The following is a 22,077-nucleotide window of genomic DNA, read 5'->3' on the forward strand; positions in this document are numbered from 1 at the left end:
AGAAATTTCCATTCTAATTGGATTTAAAATGGACAGGCTTGAAATAGGAGCAGGGTAAGCAGATTTATTTTAATATATATTACAAAAGACCTGCATTGTCATTATATACACAGAGGATCTATTATTTTTCATTATGTTAGACATACCAAGGCTACACATTCTAATGGCTAATAAGGAATATTCCGTTTTTTAAAAAATCTAATCAACCTAATAATAGATATTATTACATACCACTGGAATAAGTGGGCCCTCAACTCAGGAATCCTGGCTCAGGGGTAGGACACAACCACACTTCCACTTCACTACAAATTCCAACGCCACCCCCCTGCCCCAGTTTTTTAAATTCAATTCTGCTTTGTGCCTTTTCCTAGGACTTCAGTGATACAATACAGGATTCTGAAATTCACTGTGAAGTCATACAAGTGGCAATACATTATATATCAAATGCATTAATTGCATTTATCTAGGTATTTGATTTAATAGCATTGTGGAGGGAAATGGACCTAGCTACACTTGATCACAATCCTTCCCTTTGATTGAAATTACAAATGTCTGTGGTTGCACTGGGAAATGGTCCTTGGTTAGTAAAGTGCTCAGAAATATGTTTGACAGTATGACTGCTGGACCTTGGCAATATGAAAAATCCTTTGATCTACAATTACTGCAGACAGGTATCACAGGGTTTAGCAAAACACATGTTTTCTACTAAGGAAGGTTCTGAGGAAGGGTCACCACACCCGAAACGTTAACTCTGTTTTGTCCTCAACAGATGCTGCCAGACCTGCTGAGCTTTTCCAGCAACTTTGTTTTGGCACATGTTTTCGACGACTGGAAATGAAGGGAGGAGCTGAACATGAGGTTTAATTTACTGACAGATTTTGGGATCTCTAAGCAATAAAGAGATGTACGGCTGGACTATAGTAAAAGGAATTCCAAGTCACTGTGATAGTTTGTGATCTTCTAAAAGATCATTATTGGCACTGAATTTAGTGTTCTGTGATTGCTGTATCCATCTAACAATCCGTTTCTCTCAAAAATAAGAAAATGCAAACATGCTAGTTATCAACAAAATGCAGGTAATTCTTTGCAGCATTCAAAATTCAACCGAGTTTGCTTACACCTGGTAAAACAAATCTACGGTACATACACAAGCATCAACAATACAAACATATTTTTCTGAAAGGGAATAGAACATCAATGATAATCATGGATAGCAATTAAAGGCTACTCACTCCAAATGAATTCACTTTCCATGGAAAGTCAATGTTACACATATTTTATTGAACTTCACAAAATCTATAAAACAGAAAACTGAAACTACACATACAGACAGGGTCTATGCTACTAATTCAGATTGTTGTTTAGAAAAACTAAAACATAAAATATTAACTGTTTGAAACTTCTAACACATTTCTCATTTACCATTTCTCAAAATAATTTTGAAAAACATTTCAGCATAAACTGCCAGAAGTTAAATAAGAATATTCCATTTTTAGATATTTCCCTGGAAAATTAGGGACAGAACAATGCTCAGGCTTCAGAAATTGGATAAAAATATTAAATCCTAGTCCAAATCTTTTCCTGAGGCCAAGGCCAACAAGTAAAATGACAATTAATGACTTGAGGAATTAAACTGAGAGCTCAATTAATAAACGCATTATTACTCGTGAGTTTTTTTTTTAAAATGCTGAAACCTTTATTTTTGACACATGAAGCCTCAGTTAGTGAGAAAACAAATGCTGGAAGTAAAAAATATGACAGCATTTTAAGTAATCTGTGGAACCCAAAATCACATGGTCCATGCTAACTTGTCATTCTTTGCAAAGTCCATTTTAAGCAAAAATATATTTATAATAGTAAAAATTTAACAAAGTATGCGTCAAAATCATGACACAGGACATCAAGTTGAACAGAAGTAAGTTTAGACAGGTCTCCAATATCAAACCACTGCAATAATTTCCTGAAAGTCACAGACTGAAATGAGTTTGAAAGTGAAGATAAATAATATTTAATAAATTTTTTTAATGTAAAACATGTAACAGAGATCCAGATGGAGATTTCAGGTGTTCAATCTATCGTCAACTGTGGGATCCAGAAATACAGGCATTTGTCTACAATTTTTATTTGTTTAATGCAAATTCTGTAGATAGTTTAGGTTACTCATCACTTGACTGCAAGAAATGGCCTTCACATAAAAATTGCCTGGAGAAGACTGATCTAGTGTCTTGACTTTTTTAAAAAAGATTCTGAACAACTGCATAAGGCTTAAACTTGTAAGAACTGAAATTCTTCACTTATATAATTTACAGCAAACCAAACATATATATTTAAAAACATGGAGGGTCTAGGTCCAAAACATCAGCTTTTGTGCTCCTGAGATGCTGCTTGGCCTGCTGCGTTCATCCAGCTCCACACTTTGTTATCTTGGATTCTCCAGCATCTGCAGTTCCCATTATCTCTTTAAAACTGGCTTCCTCATTCAAAGGAAGATTTCTTTTTCTCTATGCTCACCTCCTGAATTTGCCGAGCTTCACCATCACCTGCTTGACACAAGTCAGAAGTGTAATGTGATATTTTTCACTTACCTGAATTTGTGGAATTCCCAAAAGGCTCAATATCATCCAGGACAAAACCACCCAATTGACCAGAAGTCTATGCACTCCTTTGAATAATTATTCCCTCCACCACAGGTGTAAATACGTACAGTGCAGCAAATAGCCAAGGGTTCTTTGAAGACTTTGCTGGAAGGGCAAAGGAAACAAGTGCATGGGAACAGTACCCTACCAAAAGAATAAACCACCATCCAAGATACTCACCTTTCTTTTTTTGAAATGAATTACCACTGTTCATCAAAATCCTAGCACATATTGAGTGCATAGTACTGAGAGCACTTCACTCATTCAGACTGCAGAATTTCACGACAATTGACCAGCATCTTTGAGAGAAATCAGATTTGGTAATAAATGCTGACTACACTAAAACTGAACAGTTATACAGGAGCAACAGAATTTGGGGTCTGTGTACACAAATCCTGTAGAATTGAGATTAGCTGACTGGCAGAGGAGATCTACTTTTATGGCTTGCTTTCTTACGGACAAATTTGGATGACAAATATTTGAAGCCACAGAATTTTATTTTTTAAATTGGTTTAATTTTTTAAACTTAAAGTTCCTTAAAAACAGGGATTTTCTTTTAAATTATATAGACCTAAGCATTACTTGGGAATTGAATTCCGTAAATAGTTTTACGTTAGTTTTTATGATGTGCATTTAATAGGGGTTTCTTCCAACAGTACAATGTTATCTTTTAAATTTGTCTTAAATTAACTATATAACAATTTCTTCTATGACACCCTACGGCATACATATTCAGTACAATGCTAAGTTTGTTTCCTGAAGCATGCAACTTCTATCTCTCTGAAAAGCTAAGCTAGATAATATTGTCCTTTCAAAGTGACTTGACATTTTAGGGAACCAGTCAGGAGATGAGAAATTGTTTCAATAAGATGACCACCACCTTAAGAAACCAATTGGCCATAAATCACCTAGCTAACCAGAGATGTGCTGCTCATGCACTGGCAAGCAAATCAGAACTCAGGAATATTAATAACTATGTACAGTAGAAGTGGCTGGCAAGAATTAAATGGCAGCAATTTTTAGCAGTCAGCCATGGAGAATGAGGAGAGAAGTCAGAGTTCGGTCAAAAATGAAACAAGCACTCATTCAGGTAGAGAGTCACAAACTGGTGTTCCATTGTGAACTGACTGAATTTATTGCCTTATTAAGTAGCATTCTTTTGTATCTACTGTGATAATCTTAATAAATTGCGAAACTCGTGAAATCAGACTTGCACCCAGAGTGGTCTTGGAACTGGTCGAGACAGGCTCTTTCAACTCAGTTTATAATTGTGAAATCAGGAAGCACATTTTCACACAAAGTGCAGTGAATACCTGGGACATTCTGCTCTATTCTCCAAAAGGCTCAGTGGGATGCTCAACCAATTGAAATCTTCAAGACAGACTGATATATCTTTGCTTGTTAAGAGAATTAAGGAATAAGAAGCAAAGGCTCTTTTAATAATTGTTGGGTTTGTGACATTCATTAATTTTGTTGATCCAAATTTTATGTTGTTGCATGATTGACACATAACTCAGTTATTGCTTGATCCAAGTTCACAAACCTTCCAAAATCAACATCAATGGATAAAGAATTTATCAAAAACATAAGTTTAAAATATGTTCCTAGATAGATTCTGGAAGGCAGAATAAAACTGATTTACTAAGAATCTCAGCTCTGACAGAACCAGTTAAATCACTGTGTACTCTTATAACGTAGGGAGTTGAGAACAATAGTGTGCAATCTAGCTCAACAGAAAGGGCCACTAATCCAAAGAGCAGCGCTGGAAGTGACAGGAATAGTTTTGGTTTATATTATGATGGACAAGGCAGAAAGGGCTGGTGTAGAAACTTAAAGATTGCAAAAAAGAACACATTAATCCAGAGTACAAACTGTTTAATACAAGATTAGGGAATTCGAAGGCATAATTACATCCCTAATATTCTTCACTGAGTGTTATGCTGGTCATGTAATATTTAAGAGATACAAGTCCAAAAACCTTACAAAATATTCACAAAGCACATTTCCCAAGTTGAAGTGATTCATCATTAAAATCTGCAGAGTGCATTCCTTTGCAGCTGTGACTGTTGTTGTGATTGCTGTTGCTGCTGCAGGCGTAACTGCTGAGAGAATGGATCCTCCATGGATTTGATAGCAATAGTGGTTTTGGGTCCTGTTTTCCAAATGATGCCATTAGAATCAATAACAGATGCTTCAACAGTAACACTGTGGTTCCCAAGTGCAACAAAACACAACAGGAACTGAGTGCTGAAATAGTCATTATGGGGCTCCACCCGCTGCTCCATTTCATTCGTCATATTCTCTGGCAGTACCTTAGAAATGGACATGAGAAATTTAAACTCATGCACATTTGTCAGCATTATAAAGCTCAATTCTACTGAAGTTACAACTTAATTCATCCACTATTGAAAAAAAGTCCAAGCAATGAACATTGCTAACAATCTATCAAATGACAATATCAAGTGACAAATGGACAAAGACATCAATTTACAGCTGCATGGTATAGTAATAGCTTGTGTTTTGCCTTGAATTAATTACATTTACATTTTCATTTTCATAAAGACATGAAAACTTAAAGACCAGATTAAGGGCGCACATGAAGACATTAAATAAGGTGTCAAATTGTGCCTGAGGCAATATAACATACTACCAAACAATACACTCGTTATTATTACAGATTGAAAACTAGGCTGACATTATATTCTCAAACACCTTCATGCTAACCCTAATGATGTACAAGTACAACAGATGAGTTAGAAATCACAATTACAAATGTGTTCTTGCAAACATGCATCAACAATCATTTTTAACAATTCAGTGTGGTTACATATTAGGTTATCAATACTGTTGAGGATTAAAAAACCCTTCTTAAACTATACAGAGGAAGTTACCTTATAATCCTGTACTCCCTTGGTCTGCAATGAAGATGAAACATTTAGGCAAACTGCCTGAATTTTCCGAAAGAATCCAGGCTTTGAGCCATGCTGGATAACACCTTCTACTTTCAGGGCCAGTTGCTGGTTATTCTGTACAGTGATTGGCTCAGTGGGAGTGCGAGGAGAGGGTGACAGTGCCAGCTGCAAAAGTATTACAGAAAATTGTCAATACCCTAAAGAAAATGTAAATTAATTAAACACTAGTACCAACTTTTCTTATTCCAGTTAGCTGAGAGGTTGCTAAAGTGATCCTTGTTAGGTTATTTGGCGGGGGGGGGGGGGGGGGGGGGATCTTCGGCATACCAGAAATGTTAAATAATAGTTCTATGGAATGCGGTGTCAACCAGCAATCTGAACAGCAGCTAACATGAGACCTATACACATAAGGGAATTTGTTTCAGGGAAGTCATGGAGAGTGCATACAGTACAGAACGAAGGGGCTGTTTTGTTCATCTCAGCAATAAGGACTGCCAGAATTGGGCACAGTTGAGTCAGTTGAATATCTATGGTGGGGAAAATGTGGACCCTTTAATTAAAGGTAAAATGTCTATAAGAAACCAATATAATCAGGAGCAGCAAATTACGATTTCAGAAAGGAAAACGATGTATGATCAGACTGACACGATTCTTTGAAGACATTATGATGGTTATGGGGCAAATGCAGTTGATGTGGTTTACATCAACTTTCAAAAGGTTTTTGATGAACTACATCAAAAGAGTCCACTAGGAAAATTAAGGGGCGCAGAATTAGGGTAAGGGTCGGAAACTGGAGTAAAACTGGTTAGAATGTTGGAAGGGCTGAGGCCAGGACAAGGTGAGGGAGAATGGCCGTCTTTGACATCAAGGCCACATTTGGCCCAATGCGCCATCAAGTACCTCTGGCAAAACCAATCAGCATCAAAGGGATAAACTTTTCATCGACTGTAGTCATAGCTCGCACAACGGAAGATGATTGTGGTTGTTGAAGTCTCAAGGCATTGTCCTCAACCCAGTGGTCTTCAACTGTTTCATTGATAACTTTTCCTTCTTCATGAAATCAGAATGGGCATTTCACTAATGACTGCACAATGATCAGAACCATTCTCAACTCCTTAGATATTGAAGTGGTCCACTTCCATTTGCAGCAAAACCTGGACAACATTCAGGCTTGGGCGAATAAAAGATGTAACATCGGTCTCTTATCACATCCAACAGCAGAGAATGGGACCATTGCACCTTGGTATTAGCAGTGCTGAAACCCATATTATCAACAACTGGGATAGAGTGCTTATCATTAATCAGAAAATGAACTGGGCCAGCCATTGAAATACTACAGTTACAAGACCACATCAGAGGCTAGGAATTCTAGATTGCACCTCCCATCTCCCTAAAATTTGTCCACCATCTACAAAGCACAAGTCAGGAGTACAATGCATTACTCTCCACTTGCACATGGTTCCAAGAACACAAAAGTGCAACACCATTCAAGACAAAGCGCTTGACTGTCACCCTAAATAATTAATTCACCATTCACTCACTTCATCACCAGTGCGGGCACAACAACGTGCCACATGCAATGACGCACTGTAGCAACTCTCTAAGCATTCTTTATTAGCACCTTCCAAACCTTCAATTTCCACCACGTAGATGGGCAGTAGATACATGGGAACACTAGCATTTGCAAGTTACTTTCCAAGTTACATAACACTGTCACTGGATAAAAATCCTGGAACTTTCTTCTCAACGACACTGTGAGTGTCCCGACATCCCAAGGGCTGCATCAGTTCAGGAAAGCAACTCACCATCACTTTCTTGAAGGCAATTAGGGATGTGCAACAAGTGCTCATCTAGCTAGCAATGCCAACATCCCAAAGACAAAAAAAAGCTCAGAGTGTTGAAGAGGCATCCCACAGTATTGATTGCAACTGCTTATGTTCATTGCTAACATCAATGACTTGCCTGCAAGCTCAAATGGACTGAAGTCCAAATTTGCAAGTTTTACTAAAGCAGTCTTGAAAACCAGTTATGTTAAGAGGATACTGATAAGACATTGGACTGGTCAATAAAGTTATGGATGAAATTCAGTGGCAGCATGGAAACTGGGTAGACGTTGACAGAGATAAAGAATGAGGGAAGCAAAGCTTTCTAAACTGAAGTCCAAATTACCTTTGGCTTTCATGTAAAAGGTTTAAAAATTAATGAAAAATGAATTATGCTATTGCAAAATCCAAGAACAACAAAATCAGACAGATTTTTAAAGACATACCTTGATGCTGGTAGACTGAAGCTTTTGGAAGAAATATCTCTGAAATGATAAGGGGACCTTCAGCAAGGAAATAATAGCTCGGCAAAGGCACATGGTGTGCTAGAATCAAATTATAAGAGAAGATCAGTAAACAGTTGACCGGCGGTAGAATAAACACTGGACATGACATTAATTGTACAGGTTTGTAACTGTTATAGTACATATAGAATATAGAACATTACAGCGCAGTACAGACCCTTGGGCCCTATGTACATAATGAAACAAGGTTATTGACCTACATAATTACTTGTATGGCATTTGAAAACAAAATTGAATATATAATTAGATCCCCAATGTTTTGACGAGTTTTCCACGATTCTTTACCGGCTGAGAACTCCTTCTTGCTCCCAGCCCCAGCTCAGCTCACCCTAACCTACATTCAATTATATATCTGCCTCCAAAATTCCACTTGACTTGAAGACTAAACTTGGATGACTATGTACAAAATCAAAAGATCAATTATTTTGTACGTAGCTTTAGTAATGAAGTTAAATCTAGGCTGTTTTGGCAATGGTTTACTGTGAAAATTTCAAAACTCTCAAAATAATTTTAAATTTCTTTTTCCTGAAGTCAATTATTTTAATATTAAACAAAAAATTACAGCAAACCTTTATTTAGTTAAATAAATGGTCTTATTATTGATAGTTTAACAAACAGAATGAAAAAGACCTACGAACATAGTTAGCCAAGACACCAGAATAATAGGTTACACAGTGGTCACAACACAGAAAGAAATAATATTCATTTTTAAGTACCTGAAGTCACATGATACAAAGCTAGATGGGAAATCAAGCTGTGACAAGTATACAAAGAGGTTCCAAATATATATAGTCAGAGTAGGCAGATGGACAGGAAAATGCCAGATGCAATATGAAGTTATTTCACTTTCACAAGAAAAATGAGAAAAAAATGTTTTTGAAGGTGAGAGATTCAGAAATGTTTGAGTTTAGAGGAAGCTAATGGCATGACAATATCTAATGACATGAATTACACAAAGTTAATATGTACATAGAACAAACAATTAGAAAGAGGAACAAATAACTCTTACTTCAATTATACAGGGCATGGTGCAGCTACACCTGGAATAGTGTGTGCAATTTTGATCTCTTTCCCAAAGAAAGGACATACTTGCCAAAGAGACAAGGGATTGGATTTCTGGATCAGGGAATGTCCAATGAGGAAAGATTCAGTCCAGTAAGCCTACATTCTGTGATGTTTAAGAGAAAAGGTGATCCAATTGAAGCGTAAAACTAAGGGACTGGATAGGGTAGAGGCTGAGAAAATTCTGTCTGTGTCTGGGGAAAGAGGAAGGGCAATAATAAATAGAGAAATGAAACATTTTGAATTATTTGAGGAGCTGAATATTTAAAGGTACAAAACTGCCATCATTTATTATCAAACCAGTTGCAACCTATGTTACTTACCAAGTAGGAAACTGGAGGGTACTTTCTGTTGAGGGCCTCAACATCCTCAAGAACCTGAGCAAACACAGACAGCATGCTTCTTTCATACTCGCTCTCAGCATACACATTCCCACCAGAACTATATTCTTGGAAACTGCCAGAGAATCAATTAAAACAAATCATCTTAAAAGCTTTTGAGCGATAATACATTTACATATAAGCCATGTTAGTTCATACATATTATACCCTTTAGTTTATCCAGTACATTTCTTTCAATGCATACGATAGAATTCATGGGAATGGCTATAATTTTGTGTGGAGCACAGGAGAGTGACAGAATTATGTAGTCCAAGGTTGACAAAGCAGCACTCACTGTTGTTCTGTAGAGTATTCACTCTACGCAACTAGCTCGTGATCTAAATAGATTTATGATGGCTAAGGTCAATGCATCAACTAGATCAGGTGCTTTGTGCACCAAGTTAAAAAAGGATATATTACAAATTAAAAATAACTTTGAGGATAACCTAAAGCATTCAGTAGCACTGCCTCCCAATAGAAACCATCAAATATTGGTCTGCCTTATATATAGATAACAAAAATGTATAAATTACCACAATTTTGTATTTTTGATCAAGAAATTAATATTTACATGGAATTAGAATTCCAAATATGTATCACTCTCACACCATCCCCCAGACTGAGAGGGATAGGGGTGTGGTTTACAGAAAGAAAGAGGGGTAAGAGAACAGAAAAACTGAGACATTATATTTCATTTAATGCAAAGCAAAGCAATCTCATTGAAAATTCTATGCAATAAATTTGTTTTGTTACAGAGCATCACAAATGTTTAGTAGCTCACTCATTGGAAATATTGGTTGAACAAAAGCCCACAAATTACCCTGGCCAAAAAAAAACTCTTCATCTCAATGAATTAGTCCCAGAGTATCTGGTATACAAGATACTCTGATACAGAGGAGATGACATTTTTTAATGGTTACTAGAAAAGGAAGTTTTAGTTAAGAGTGGGATTGTACCTCTGCTACTTAGGAAATAATTCACAGCATTAATACTGGTGTGTCCAGGCATGCTACATGAAAAATATGAAATAAACCACTGTACAAACAAATGGAAAAGGTTCAATAGGTAACATATTACAACATTAAGTATAATCAAATTTCTGAGATTCACACATTTACATAGCAGGCAGTGAATTAGGATGGTCTGGAGCAGAATAATCCAAGGAAGGTTCAATTGTTATAATTACAACTGCGCAAGATATCCATATCAGATCAGCAAAAGCTAATACCGGGTAGAATTTGGAACCAGCTCCCTGAGCATTACAGAAGCTCTGTTTGCACAGAAAGTACACAAGTTTATCATCTGTCAGAATACAATGACTGAAAAATAATTCTGGATTTATAATCTGTTTACAATTTTATTCCAAGGATGTGAGCAAAATAGGAGAGCCATATTTCGTGCCATTCCCAGATACCAGAAAGTTGGTGGTGGCCCTTCTCCTTAAACTTATGTGGTCGTTGTAATAAATCAAATTGTATGCTCATGACTCTGTTGCTCTCATCCTTGATGGAAGAGATAGAGGCTAGAATGTTTTCAAAGCTTGATAAGTTTCTGCAGTGTAGATGGATTTTACATATTGCAGTCAAAGTGTTCTGGTAATAAGATACAAAATGTATTGAGTGTCAGGGACATCAATGAAGTAAACTGCTCTGCTTTAAATGGTGTTGAACTTCAAGTGATATTATGGCTACATCCATCTTGCTTATAGTGAATATTGCATTACACATGACGATTATGTACAGCAAGTCCCTCGTTCACATTAATTCACTTAACGTTGACCTTTGGCCATAGGCTTCTTCTTTTAATTGTTAGCACTGCATTGAACCTGTTTTGAACTTGACTGAAATCCTGGGCTCCATCTAATGACAGAAACTAGTCTCTACAGGTAGCCCTAGGACTTCAGATGATAAGCTGCACCAATTACTTTCAGCTGCTGGATGCAGCCTGGACTATCTGACTTCACCTACCTAGTGTGAGCATCTTAATTACATGTTTTATTTCTTCTTTATTTAGCAACGTATTTTAATTTGTAGGCTAATTCAGTCAGGAGTACCTACTGCTGCAGTATTAGAATCTGAAATGCTACACCAAACATGATTTTTCAGGGTGAGGCATGTTCTCACTGGCATTAACATTGATTCAGATGGGACCCAAAAACACACTTAAAGCTGTTTTACTAAAAGCTACAATTTTCAGATTATAAAGACAACTTTAAGTCAAGATTTACCGTAAAGAAATTGAGGGATCATGAAATGTCCCACATGTCCAAAACCACTCAGTATCTATTCTGATACTGTAGACAGAATATTGATATGCCTGGTCCAGCCTGTACAGAGTCAATGGTTAATGGTGGAAATGAATCATTCAGGTGCCACTGAAGATCAGGGAGAGGCTGCTGAACCTGTGCTTTGTGGAGCAGGTTATTATTGATATATAATAGCTAATTTTGCAGCTACACATGGCTTCTGTAACTCTGAAAATTAATTTTATACTCTCGCCAATAGTATCACAAAGAAGACAATATAATAAGCAGCCCTTACAAGAGTCAACATCAATATCTTACACAGTTGGTAATGTAATAATTCATTCTTCCTAATCAAGAGATCAATATTAAACAGAGGTTCCCAAGAGATCACTGAGGAGGTGAACTTATTCCATTAAGTTTCAAACTTCCGTGTATCAGTCATTGAATTTTTCTCAATTTTTTGATCGTGATATATTTAGCTTGCAGCACTGGAGTGGTGTGCAAGCAGGGCTGTTAAATCTACTAAGTTCTCGGCATGATGTTTGGTGCCCTGACAAGATTTGCTGCAGAGTACGTTGATAGAGATCATTCTGGTACATTTCTGCACTACCTTTAAATGATGTCAAGTTACATGCAACACAGCCATCTGTGGAGTAACAGTATTTCAATTCTGCACCAAAAATAAGCCTCAACTCCAACATTAAAACATTACCTACTCGTGCATCTGTTGTCCATGCAGCTTGAATTAGGCTGGCAGCCTCAGTCAATGCATGCCAATTTTATATGGAAATTGATGCAAAGTATTAGGCCCAGGAAGGAAGCTGACAAAGTGCTTCATCAAGTCCATTTTAACAAGCAGAACAAAATAAATCATCGCATCAGCTGAATTCAAAATTGAAGTGGAAATGAGGTTTCTAACCCACTGCACATGCCACTTCTTTCTCTATAACAAGCTCCTGTCAAAGATATTTCAGGGTATACCACTATTTCGTAGAACTGTCACACAATAAAAGGCATAGCATTACCTAGCAGAATCTGGATCTAGGATTAGAGCTTCAATAGAGTGGGAAATCAGTAGGCAACTTTGTTGTTGTCTATGAATAAAGTTAAGGCTACAGTGTTTGGCAACCAATTTAGTCATTCAAACTGTACCACCTTGTTCTCAACTGTGTACATTATTAGTCAGTAAAAATGGTGACCATCTTTGGTAACATAAGTAATCCCTCCAAACTTATATTATTGAAATGTATCATTTATTCTGCCTCTGCACTGAAATCGTAACGTCAACTTGTAACTTTAGGACAAGCATAAAGCTGGTGGCATTGTTTGATCACCATTTATGTACACCACTTCTTGGCCTTTAAATGCCAAGCAGAATATTTAAGATTGGCCAATCTGATGCTATAAAATTAACCCCGAGCTTCCCAATCACTAACTCCCAATGCCGATGTCAATGCAGTATAGAATAAAATACACCAACACTCTGTCCTCTGGAGGCAAGATCGGATTAACCCATTTGCAAAATCAAAACTTGTCAAGTTGTGGTCTTCTCAGGAAAGATATTACTGCCACAGAAAGAGTGCAACTAAGGTTCACCAGACTTGCTCCTGGGACAGCAATTCTGCTCAATGGAGAGAGACCAGGCGAACTGGGCCTGTATTATTTTGAAGTTTCAAAGAATGGGAGGTGATCTCTTTGAAACCTATGGATCTTAAAGGAATAGACAAGGTATATACAATAAATATGTTTCTCCTGCCTGGAGAATCTAGTACTGGGGCACAATTTACAACTAAGTGGGGTGCCAAGTAGGACTGAGATGAGGAGAATTATTTTTATTCAGAAGATGGTGAATGTTTGGAATGCTATCCCCAGAAAGCTGTGGAAACTTAGTGGAAGAATATTTAAAGTACAGTTTGATAAATTTTTGATTACCAATGGTGTGAAAGGTCATGAGGGTCGAGTGGATAAAAGGCATTGAAGTATCCAATCAGCTAGCTTAATGGGTTGAATGGCCTACTCCTACAAATTTTAGTAATGATAAATGATGAAAGCGACAGACATTTGTACGCTTCTGTGCAACTCAAAACAATTCAGTAGGAATTTGCAATTGCTAATAAAGAAAACACAAACCAATTACATGCTGAGACTGGTAATTTATACACAACTGAGAGTTCTTTGGTTTTCTGCCTCCACATACTTTGTTGTTATCACTACTTAGGTTCAAAACAGCAATTTACAGCTCAGCGAAAAAGGATACAGCTCAACATTTCTCAAGGTAGCAGAGTCAGCATCAAAGGATGACTGATAAAGGTCATGGTAGCGTGTTGCCAAACTTCTGAACTCTTCCATTGATATCTTCATCTAAATAAATGCAAACACACTGAGATTGGAATAATGTGCACTTTTTTACTTAGCATAACTTTAACCTATTTTTAAAAAGTACTAATGCCCATGTGAAGAAAGTGGAAGCATTATCATAATTCCACAAAAGAATCAAAAACAGTATATATGCTCATGAGTCACACAAGTGGCAGGAAATAACCAACTGAAACAAGAGACATTTTAGCCATCTCTGCTTGGCATCATCATTGAATCCTCCACAATCAGTATCTTGGGAGTTACCACTGGCCAGAAACTGAACTGGACCAGTTATATAAACATTGTGTCCACAACTGTAAATCAACTTTGCGGCAAGTAAACCGCCTCCTATCTTCTTATTACCTGTCCACCATCTATAAAGCTATCATGAGCAGTGTTTAGGGAAATAATCAAAAACACAATCCACTTGAGACTGGACCCATCCACCATCTTCAACACCAGTAATGTGCTATCTAGAATATAGGATAAATGTTATTAAGGCCATATATAAAAGGTACAGAGTGAGATGGCTAGTAGATTTAGAAAAACTATTATCCAGCAGGATGAGTCAGATAGATGGGTAGCTGTAAGAAAGGAAAGAAGGTAGTTCTGGTGGCTATCCCTCTATCAAATAGATATTCAGTTTTTGAAACAGTTGAAGGGGATAGTCTCTTGAAGGATATTGGAAGAGCGAGTTAGTTATTGGACACTAGTTACTGGAACGTTTCTTATGTTAGTAAACTTTTGACAAGATTCAATATAAATATTGTTATGGGGACTCTGCTGTCAGCAACACAGACAAGTGATTCTGTAGCAGTGTGTGTAAATTTAGGATGGTTTGCTGCTTTCCTGGTGCTAGAATTAAGGATGTTTCTGAACGTTTCAACCGTATTGTTAAAAGTGAGATTGAGAAACCAGAAATTATTCAACACATCGGTAGGAATAAACTTTTAGGGAAAGGATCAAAGTGGGACGGAGTAAATTTAAGAGGTTAGATAGAAGATTAAAAAATAAAACCGGAAAAGTAGTAATTTCTGGTTTACTCCCAAAAGGCAAATTTTAAAATATGAGACACTGACTTTCAAACGTTGATTGGAGTAGACTGTTTACAGGTAAAAGGCGTTCAACAGAGTGATGACAAGAGTTCAGAGGCATTTTATTCCTGTTAGTGTGAAGTGTATGGCTGGTACGAATAATGCATGAATAAAAATATTGAGGTTCTAATCAAGAATAAAAAGAATTTAAAAAAAAAAGACAACTTGGTTTAATTGAATCTCTTAATCAATATAACAAGTGTTGGGTCATTCTTAAGAGAGCAATCAGGAAGGAAAGCAGGCGATATGAGATAGCGTCGGCAGATAAGGTTAAGGATAATCCAAAGAGATCCTACACATACATTAAAAGCAAGAGAGCAACTGGATAGAGGGTTGGGCCTCTTAAAGATCAAGGAGGTCTTCTTTGTGTTGAACCCAGGGAGATGGGAGAGATACTAAATGAAAATTTCACGTCAGTTATTATTGTGGAGAAAGAAATGGAGTTGAGAGAAAACAACAAATAAATGTTGATGGTTTAAAAACAGTTCACATTGCAGAGGAAGTTTGGGAAGTCTTAGAGAATATAAAGATGGATAAATCTCTGGGACTTGATTTAAACTATCTGAGCGTCTTGTGGGAAGTAAGGGAGGAAATTATGAGCCCCCTTGCGGAAATATTTGCATCATCTATAACAAGACGGTGCCTGATGGCTGGATAGTGGCTAATGTAGTACCTTTGTTTAAGAAAGGTTAAGGAGAAACCGGGGAGCTATAGACCTGTGAGTCTGACTTCGGGTGTGGGTAAATTGTTGGAGGTGATTATAAAAGATAGGATTTATGGACATGTGGAGTGGCAAAAATTGATTAGGGCTAGTCAGCATGGTTTTGTGTGAGGAAAATTTTGTCTCACAAACCTTACTGAGTTTTTTTTGAGGAAGTTACCCAAAAGGTTGATTGTGACAGAGCAGAAGACATTGTTTACCTGGATTTTAGTAAAGCCTTTGACAAGGTTCTGCATGGTAGACTAATTAGTAAAGTTTGGTAACATGGGATTCAGGTGAGCTTGCTAATTGGACACATAATTTGCTTAAAGGCAGGAGACTGATAGTAATGGTGGAGGGTTGCTTTTTGGACTGAAGGCCTACGACCAGCGGTGTTACACAGGGATCAGTTCTGGATCCTCTTGTTTGTCATTTATATAAATGATTTGGATGAGAGTATAGAAGGCATGGTTAGTAAGTTTGCGGACAACACCAAAATTGGCAACATTGTAATCTTAGAAAACCTTCTTCACTGTCTACAAAGGGATCTTGATCAAATGGGTCAATGGGCTGAAAAATGACAAATGGAGTTCAATTTGGATAAATGGAACGTATTGGATTTTGCTATAACAAACAAGGGTAGGGCTTATACAATTAATGGTAGGGCCTTGAGCAGTGTTGTAGAACAGAGGGACCTAGGAATGCAGGCAAATAACTCATTAAAGTTTGCGTCACATATAGGCAGGATGGTTAAAAAGGCATTTGGTATGCTTGATAATAAAATGTGAGGCTGGATGAACACAGCAGGCCAAGCAGCATCTCAGGAGCACAAAAGCTGACGTTTCAGGCCTAGACCCTTCATCAGAGAGGGGGATGGGGTGAGGGAACTGGAATAAATAGGGAGAGAGGGGGAGGCGGACCGAAGATGGAGAGAAAAGAAGATAGGTGGAGAGGAGAGTATGGGTGGGGAGGTAGGGAGGGGATAGGTCAGTCCAGGGAAGACAGACAGGTCAAGGAGGTGGCAAGAGGTTAGTAGGTAGGAGATGGAGGTGCGGCTTGGGGTGGGAGGAAGGGATGGGTGAGAGGAAGAACAGGTTAGGGAGGCAGAGACAGGTTGGACTGGTTTTGGGATGCAGTGGGTGGAAGGGAAGAGCTGGGCTGGTTGTGTGGTGCAGTCGGGGGAGGGGACGAACTGGGCTGGTTTTGGAATGTGGTGGGGGAAGGGGAGATTTTGAAGCTGGTGAAGTCCACATTGATACCATTGGGCTGCAGGGTTCCCAAGCGGAATATGAGTTGCTGTTCCTGCAACCTTCGGGTGGCATCATTGTGGCACTGCAGGAGGCCCATGATGGACATGTCATCTAAAGAACGGGAGGGGGAGTGGAAATGGTTTGCGACTGAGCAGACAGGTGTGATTAGTTTAGTTTGGGATTATGTTTAGCAAGGACTGGCTAGATGGACAGGTCTGCTTCCGTGCTGTATGATTCTAAAATTCACCAGAGCTTCTCCAACAGGACCGTTCAAATCTGGGACTTCTGACATCTAGAAGGACAAGGGAAATAGATGCATAGGACGATCATCACCTGCAGGTATCTCTCCAAGTCACACTTTACTGTGAATTGGAACAGTATTGCCGTTCCTTCACTGTCACTGGGTCAAACATGCGTAACTGCCTTCCTAACACTGGGCGTCCCTAAACACCAAAGACTACAGCAGTTCAAGAAGGTAGCTCATCACACCACTTTTTCCAGGGCAGTTAAGGGATAGGCAATAAGTGCTGGTCTAGCCAGTGATTCCCACACCCCATCAGAAATGTACTTCCAGGGCAAAGAAAGAGACATTGGCTTAGGCAGAATTCTATTCTATTCTAAGCATGAAAGTCTTTGAGATACTACATTATGATTTGCTTTACTAACTCACTCACTGTAGTACAACAAACAAATTAGATATGGTCACATACCTCACAGCTCCTTGTAAGGCTTTATAAATGACCCCCTTGGGAAGCCTCTACGCCACACAGCATGAGGGCTTAACATGAGGGCTTAACATGAGACTTTGTTGGTCTGGATGGGAAGGCTCACAAGTTCCTTCAATAAGATTGCTTAATCTTTCTGAAATTCTCCACAATCTACTCATAGATATCACAGGGAAAACACCATGTCTGGAGTCACTGTGACCTTGGTACCCAAAGACAATGTTGAAGGAGACAGCAATTACATTATCATTGGCAAGTCCAGCAAAAACAGTGCCGTCCAGCCGCTATCACACAGTCTCCAGAGGGGGAAGCAGCAGGTGAATGTGCTCTGTGGAGGGAAAATGATGAGATTGCGCATCTACACGCCTAGTCATTTTCCTCAACTGTCTAAAAGTCAGTGCAAGCACCCATTAAGGACGTCTGATTCCACCATCGCCGACCTGTATTGTCTGCTGCAGCAGGACTTATGCTCTGAAGGACTTAGTGGCAGTTCTATCCTGGTGACTGCCAAGGTCATAACTGCCCTCAACTTTTATATCAGCAGCTTGCGTCAAGAAGCAGCTGGGGAACTGTGCAGCATTTCCCAATCTTCAACCAATGAATGCACCTGGGATGGTACTGATTCCATTTTCTCCAGAGCTCTTCATCTTTGTGCCTTGTGAAAAGGAGATTCAATCAGCTCCAACCCTGGGATTCTCCACTATCGATAGTTTCCTCCAGGTGCGTGCTGTCCACACTACTGACTGCACCCACATTCCTAGACCCAAAATGTCAAATTTCCTGCTCCTCTGATGCTGCTTGGCCTGCTGTAATCTCAGGTTCCTACCGTCTTCCAACATACTCAGGCCAAATAGGGATGGTGACAGGGAAAGCCCCTACACACATGGCTCATATTAATTTACAAAAACATTGGATTGACACAGAATGAAGATAAAATTCTATCCCTGCTTTGACCAGACCATAGTGGTACAGACCACAGCCCTCCTTAGGATGAGGTTTTGGTACTTAGATTACTCTGACGGGTTCTTGCAGTGCAGCTCAAAGTGTCCTGCATCAGTGTGCCATGCTGTGCCCTTCACAACAAAAACAGACAAAGCGAGACAGGGGGTCCTGAATGCAGATGACAACAGCAGTAATATTCTGAGGAAGAGGTAATGAGGAAATTGACCAGGAGGACCATCCAAGAGACTGTTTAGGAGTAATTACAAAGCCAGACTAAAGGAAATTGTTATTCCACATGATTGATTTGGACTTCATTTAATTGTTTAAGATTCTATTCTTAATACAAACGAACACACTACTTAATGAAAAAGGCATGTGGAACTTGTTCCTGTGCGGTTTTTAACTTTTTGGATTGCTGGATAAATGTCTTGTTATCCACGTGAATGCAAGCTTGAAATCTTCAGGTGATCTGTATGTGGACATAAAATGTCCTACTTACAGTTAACGAAAAAGCAGCAGTTAGTGAGACACTGCACTTACACAGCACGTGGCTAATGTTAGGTAGCTATTAGTACATCTAGTACATCTATCAGAATATCATTTCTGAATGTTGTGTAGCAAAGTCTCTCCTAATAGCTAGCATGTTGAAATGAACCTCCTTTCATCATGTTTAAAACCTTAATGTTTTAGAGCACAATACAGTCTGCCTGTTGTTCCAAAACGATTGTGCATCCTCTCAGCGTGCACTCAACCTGTAAGAGGCAGCAGTCCATGCAGCTTTTCTTGGCACACTCACCCTGACAAATATACGTGATGTTGTTCGACCCGTCTATGCAGACTAACAAAGTCATTAATGGCTGAGAACAGGGTCTTATAGCCTGGCAGGGGCTAATCAAGTGGCATTCCTTCCTCAATCATCTGCAGAAACATATCAGCAATGGGCTCACCAGATTATACTCTGCAATCTAATCTAGAAAGAGAAGCTACCAAGTGAAAATCTAAGCTGCTCAACGTGCGGGGAAAGAATCGCCAAAGCAATCTCGGGGGCAGTATCTTCCTTTCAGCGCATTAATAAAGAATTAGCACTATTGGTAAGGGGAGAACAGCCCATGACAGTTTACTGATACGGTTGCCCACTGAAAGGTCTCTGCACACCCACATGAGCAGTCATACTCTTCTCCAGCCAAGTCTAGGTTTACTTCACACAAGAGGAAGAAGTTTCACAGATAGTATTTGATGTTTGCCACCTGCCTTCCAACTGGTCTTAGATCCCTTAAGGGCTACTTCTTCCTGAAATTAGGTGAAGAGAGAAATTACGTTCGATAGACGAGCAGGTAGTACTGATACATGAATAGTACATGAGACTTGGTGAGATGAACGGGCTATGTCAGAGTTAGAACGAGTGTTAGCCCTGTAAATGTAATGCAGCACAGAGAAGATGACAGTGCCCTAGTAGAAGTGCAAGATCACTAACTTCCCTGAATGCCGAGTGCTCCCTCTCACTCAGGATTCAGCAGTGACCTGGAGTGCAACTTGAGTCCAAGCTGACTGGGGCTGGAAGTGTGGCCTACTGAAATAGTTCATTGGAAAAAAGACTGCTTTCACCTCCACCACTGCATCGCCAAGAAATCCAGATCCCTGACCGTGAAATGGCAAGTGAACATTCCTACTGGGCAATGTTTTAAGTGTTGAGGCTTGAGCAGCACACTGTGAAGGGTCTAGGCCCGAAACATCAGCTTTGGTGGTCCTGAGATGCTGCTTGGCCTGCTGTGTTCATCCAGCTTCACATTTTGTTATCTCGGATTCTCCAGCATCTGCAGTTCCCATTATCTCGGACTCAGTAGCGTGCCACTTCTCTGCAACACAATTCCTTGGTTCCAAACAGCCCCAACGGTATAATTAATAAAGTGAAGAATGGAAGATTGCACAGAAAAATCGCACTGAGCCTGGCAGACCTGGTACCATGAAACTTACTCAACACAGCACAAACTGAAAATCGGAAAATTTTCACATTTTGCTGATAAACAATATGGTCAATATTGGACTTTACAGCCCATGAGCTTAATTATTGCAGCAGTTTGCAAAGTACCATTCATACCATCAAGAATGTAAACATTATAGATTAGTTCGCTGGTGTAATGCAAAGAATTCAGATGGCAGTCAACTTACTTCTGCTGCCAGTTTGGCTTCATGAAATCAATTTAGGTACTTTGATTTGGAGAAAAAATCTAACGATCGTCTAGCTACATCATAATGCTGATTGAAAGATACAACAGAATACGTACATACCTGGTTGGTAATGCGGCCACACCTCTGTAAATCATTCCCAGATGCCATAGCAATTGCTGTGGCAATGGCAGGTGGAGGACTGGTCTTCAGGCTGTTACAGGTACAAATCAACTGGGAGAAGGCCTGCAGCATGTCAATCCTCAGTTTGACAAATTCACACTGAAAAGTCAGGGGGTTGGAAGGTGTGCTTGCAGCCTAAAAATAATGTTATATTTAACATAATTTAGTTATTATGCTCTCAAATTACTCAATAAGCTTTTTGCATTAAATCAAGTTTGCTTTACATTTTGTACGACTGCTTCAAGTAGGATGCTAAAACTAAATCAGACAGCAATGGTTTATTTTGGAGATGAAGGGATTTCACATTTCTCAAGATGCAGTCTGTTCAAGCGGTTTATGAAAACAAGGAATTTCTTAAAAAGACAGGAAAACTGAACATAGAACATTGAACAGTACAGACCTTTCAGCCCATGATGGTGTGCCAACCTATTATCTTACTAAGATAAAATTACTCTGCATACCCTACATTTTACTATCATTCATGTGTGTATCCAAGAGCCGCTTAAAAGTCTCTAAAGTATCTGACTCCACTACCATTGCCGGCATCACATTCCACACACCCACCACTCTCTGTGTAAAGAGCCTACCTCTGACATCTCCCCTACACCTTCCTCCAATCACCTAAAAATTATGCCCCCTCATAATAGCCATTTCCACCCTGGGAAAAAGTCTCTGGCTATCCAGTCTATGTCTCTCATCCATCTTGCACACCTCTATTAAGTCGCCTCTCATCCTTCTTCGATCCAATGAAAAAAAAAAGCCTTAGCTCCCTCAATCTTTCCTACATAACCTGCCCTCCAGTCCAAGCAGCATACTGGTAAATCACCTCTGCACTCTCTCTAAAGCTTCCACATCTTTCCTATAATGAGGCTATCAGAACTGAACACAATATTCCAAGTGTGGTCTAACCAGGGTTTTTTCGAGCTGCAGCATAACCTCATGGCTCTTAAACTCAATTCCCCTGCCAATGAAAGCCAACATACCATATGCGTCCTTTACAACCCTATCAACTGGAGTAGGGACTTTGAGGGATCTATGGACGTGGACCCCAAGATCCCTCTGTTCCTCCACAGTGCC

General features: G+C 39.0%; 1 protein-coding gene across 2 annotated transcripts in view; it reads right to left on the reverse strand.

Annotated features, from left to right (window-relative positions):
- Positions 1 to 3,427: 3,427 nt before the first annotated feature.
- Positions 3,428 to 22,077, reverse strand: part of ints7 (integrator complex subunit 7) — a 66,225-nt gene continuing 47,575 nt past the window's right edge. The window contains exons 14-21 of one of the 2 annotated variants that reach the window (XM_048536458.2): positions 20,941 to 21,135; positions 13,840 to 13,943; positions 12,608 to 12,676; positions 11,565 to 11,663; positions 9,281 to 9,413; positions 7,818 to 7,916; positions 5,528 to 5,713; positions 3,428 to 4,948 (exon numbers count right to left, since the gene is read on the reverse strand). In XM_048536458.2, coding sequence (XP_048392415.1) covers positions 4,664 to 4,948; positions 5,528 to 5,713; positions 7,818 to 7,916; positions 9,281 to 9,413; positions 11,565 to 11,663; positions 12,608 to 12,676; positions 13,840 to 13,943; positions 20,941 to 21,135 — 1,170 coding nt within the window. In that variant the 3' untranslated portion in view covers positions 3,428 to 4,663. The remainder of the gene's footprint in view (positions 4,949 to 5,527; positions 5,714 to 7,817; positions 7,917 to 9,280; positions 9,414 to 11,564; positions 11,664 to 12,607; positions 12,677 to 13,839; positions 13,944 to 20,940; positions 21,136 to 22,077) is intronic. The other variant, XM_048536459.2, reaches the window with a different exon arrangement.

The sequence above is a fragment of the Stegostoma tigrinum genome, chromosome 9 (genome assembly GCF_030684315.1).
Source record: "Stegostoma tigrinum isolate sSteTig4 chromosome 9, sSteTig4.hap1, whole genome shotgun sequence".
NCBI classification, from domain to species: domain Eukaryota; kingdom Metazoa; phylum Chordata; class Chondrichthyes; order Orectolobiformes; family Stegostomatidae; genus Stegostoma; species Stegostoma tigrinum.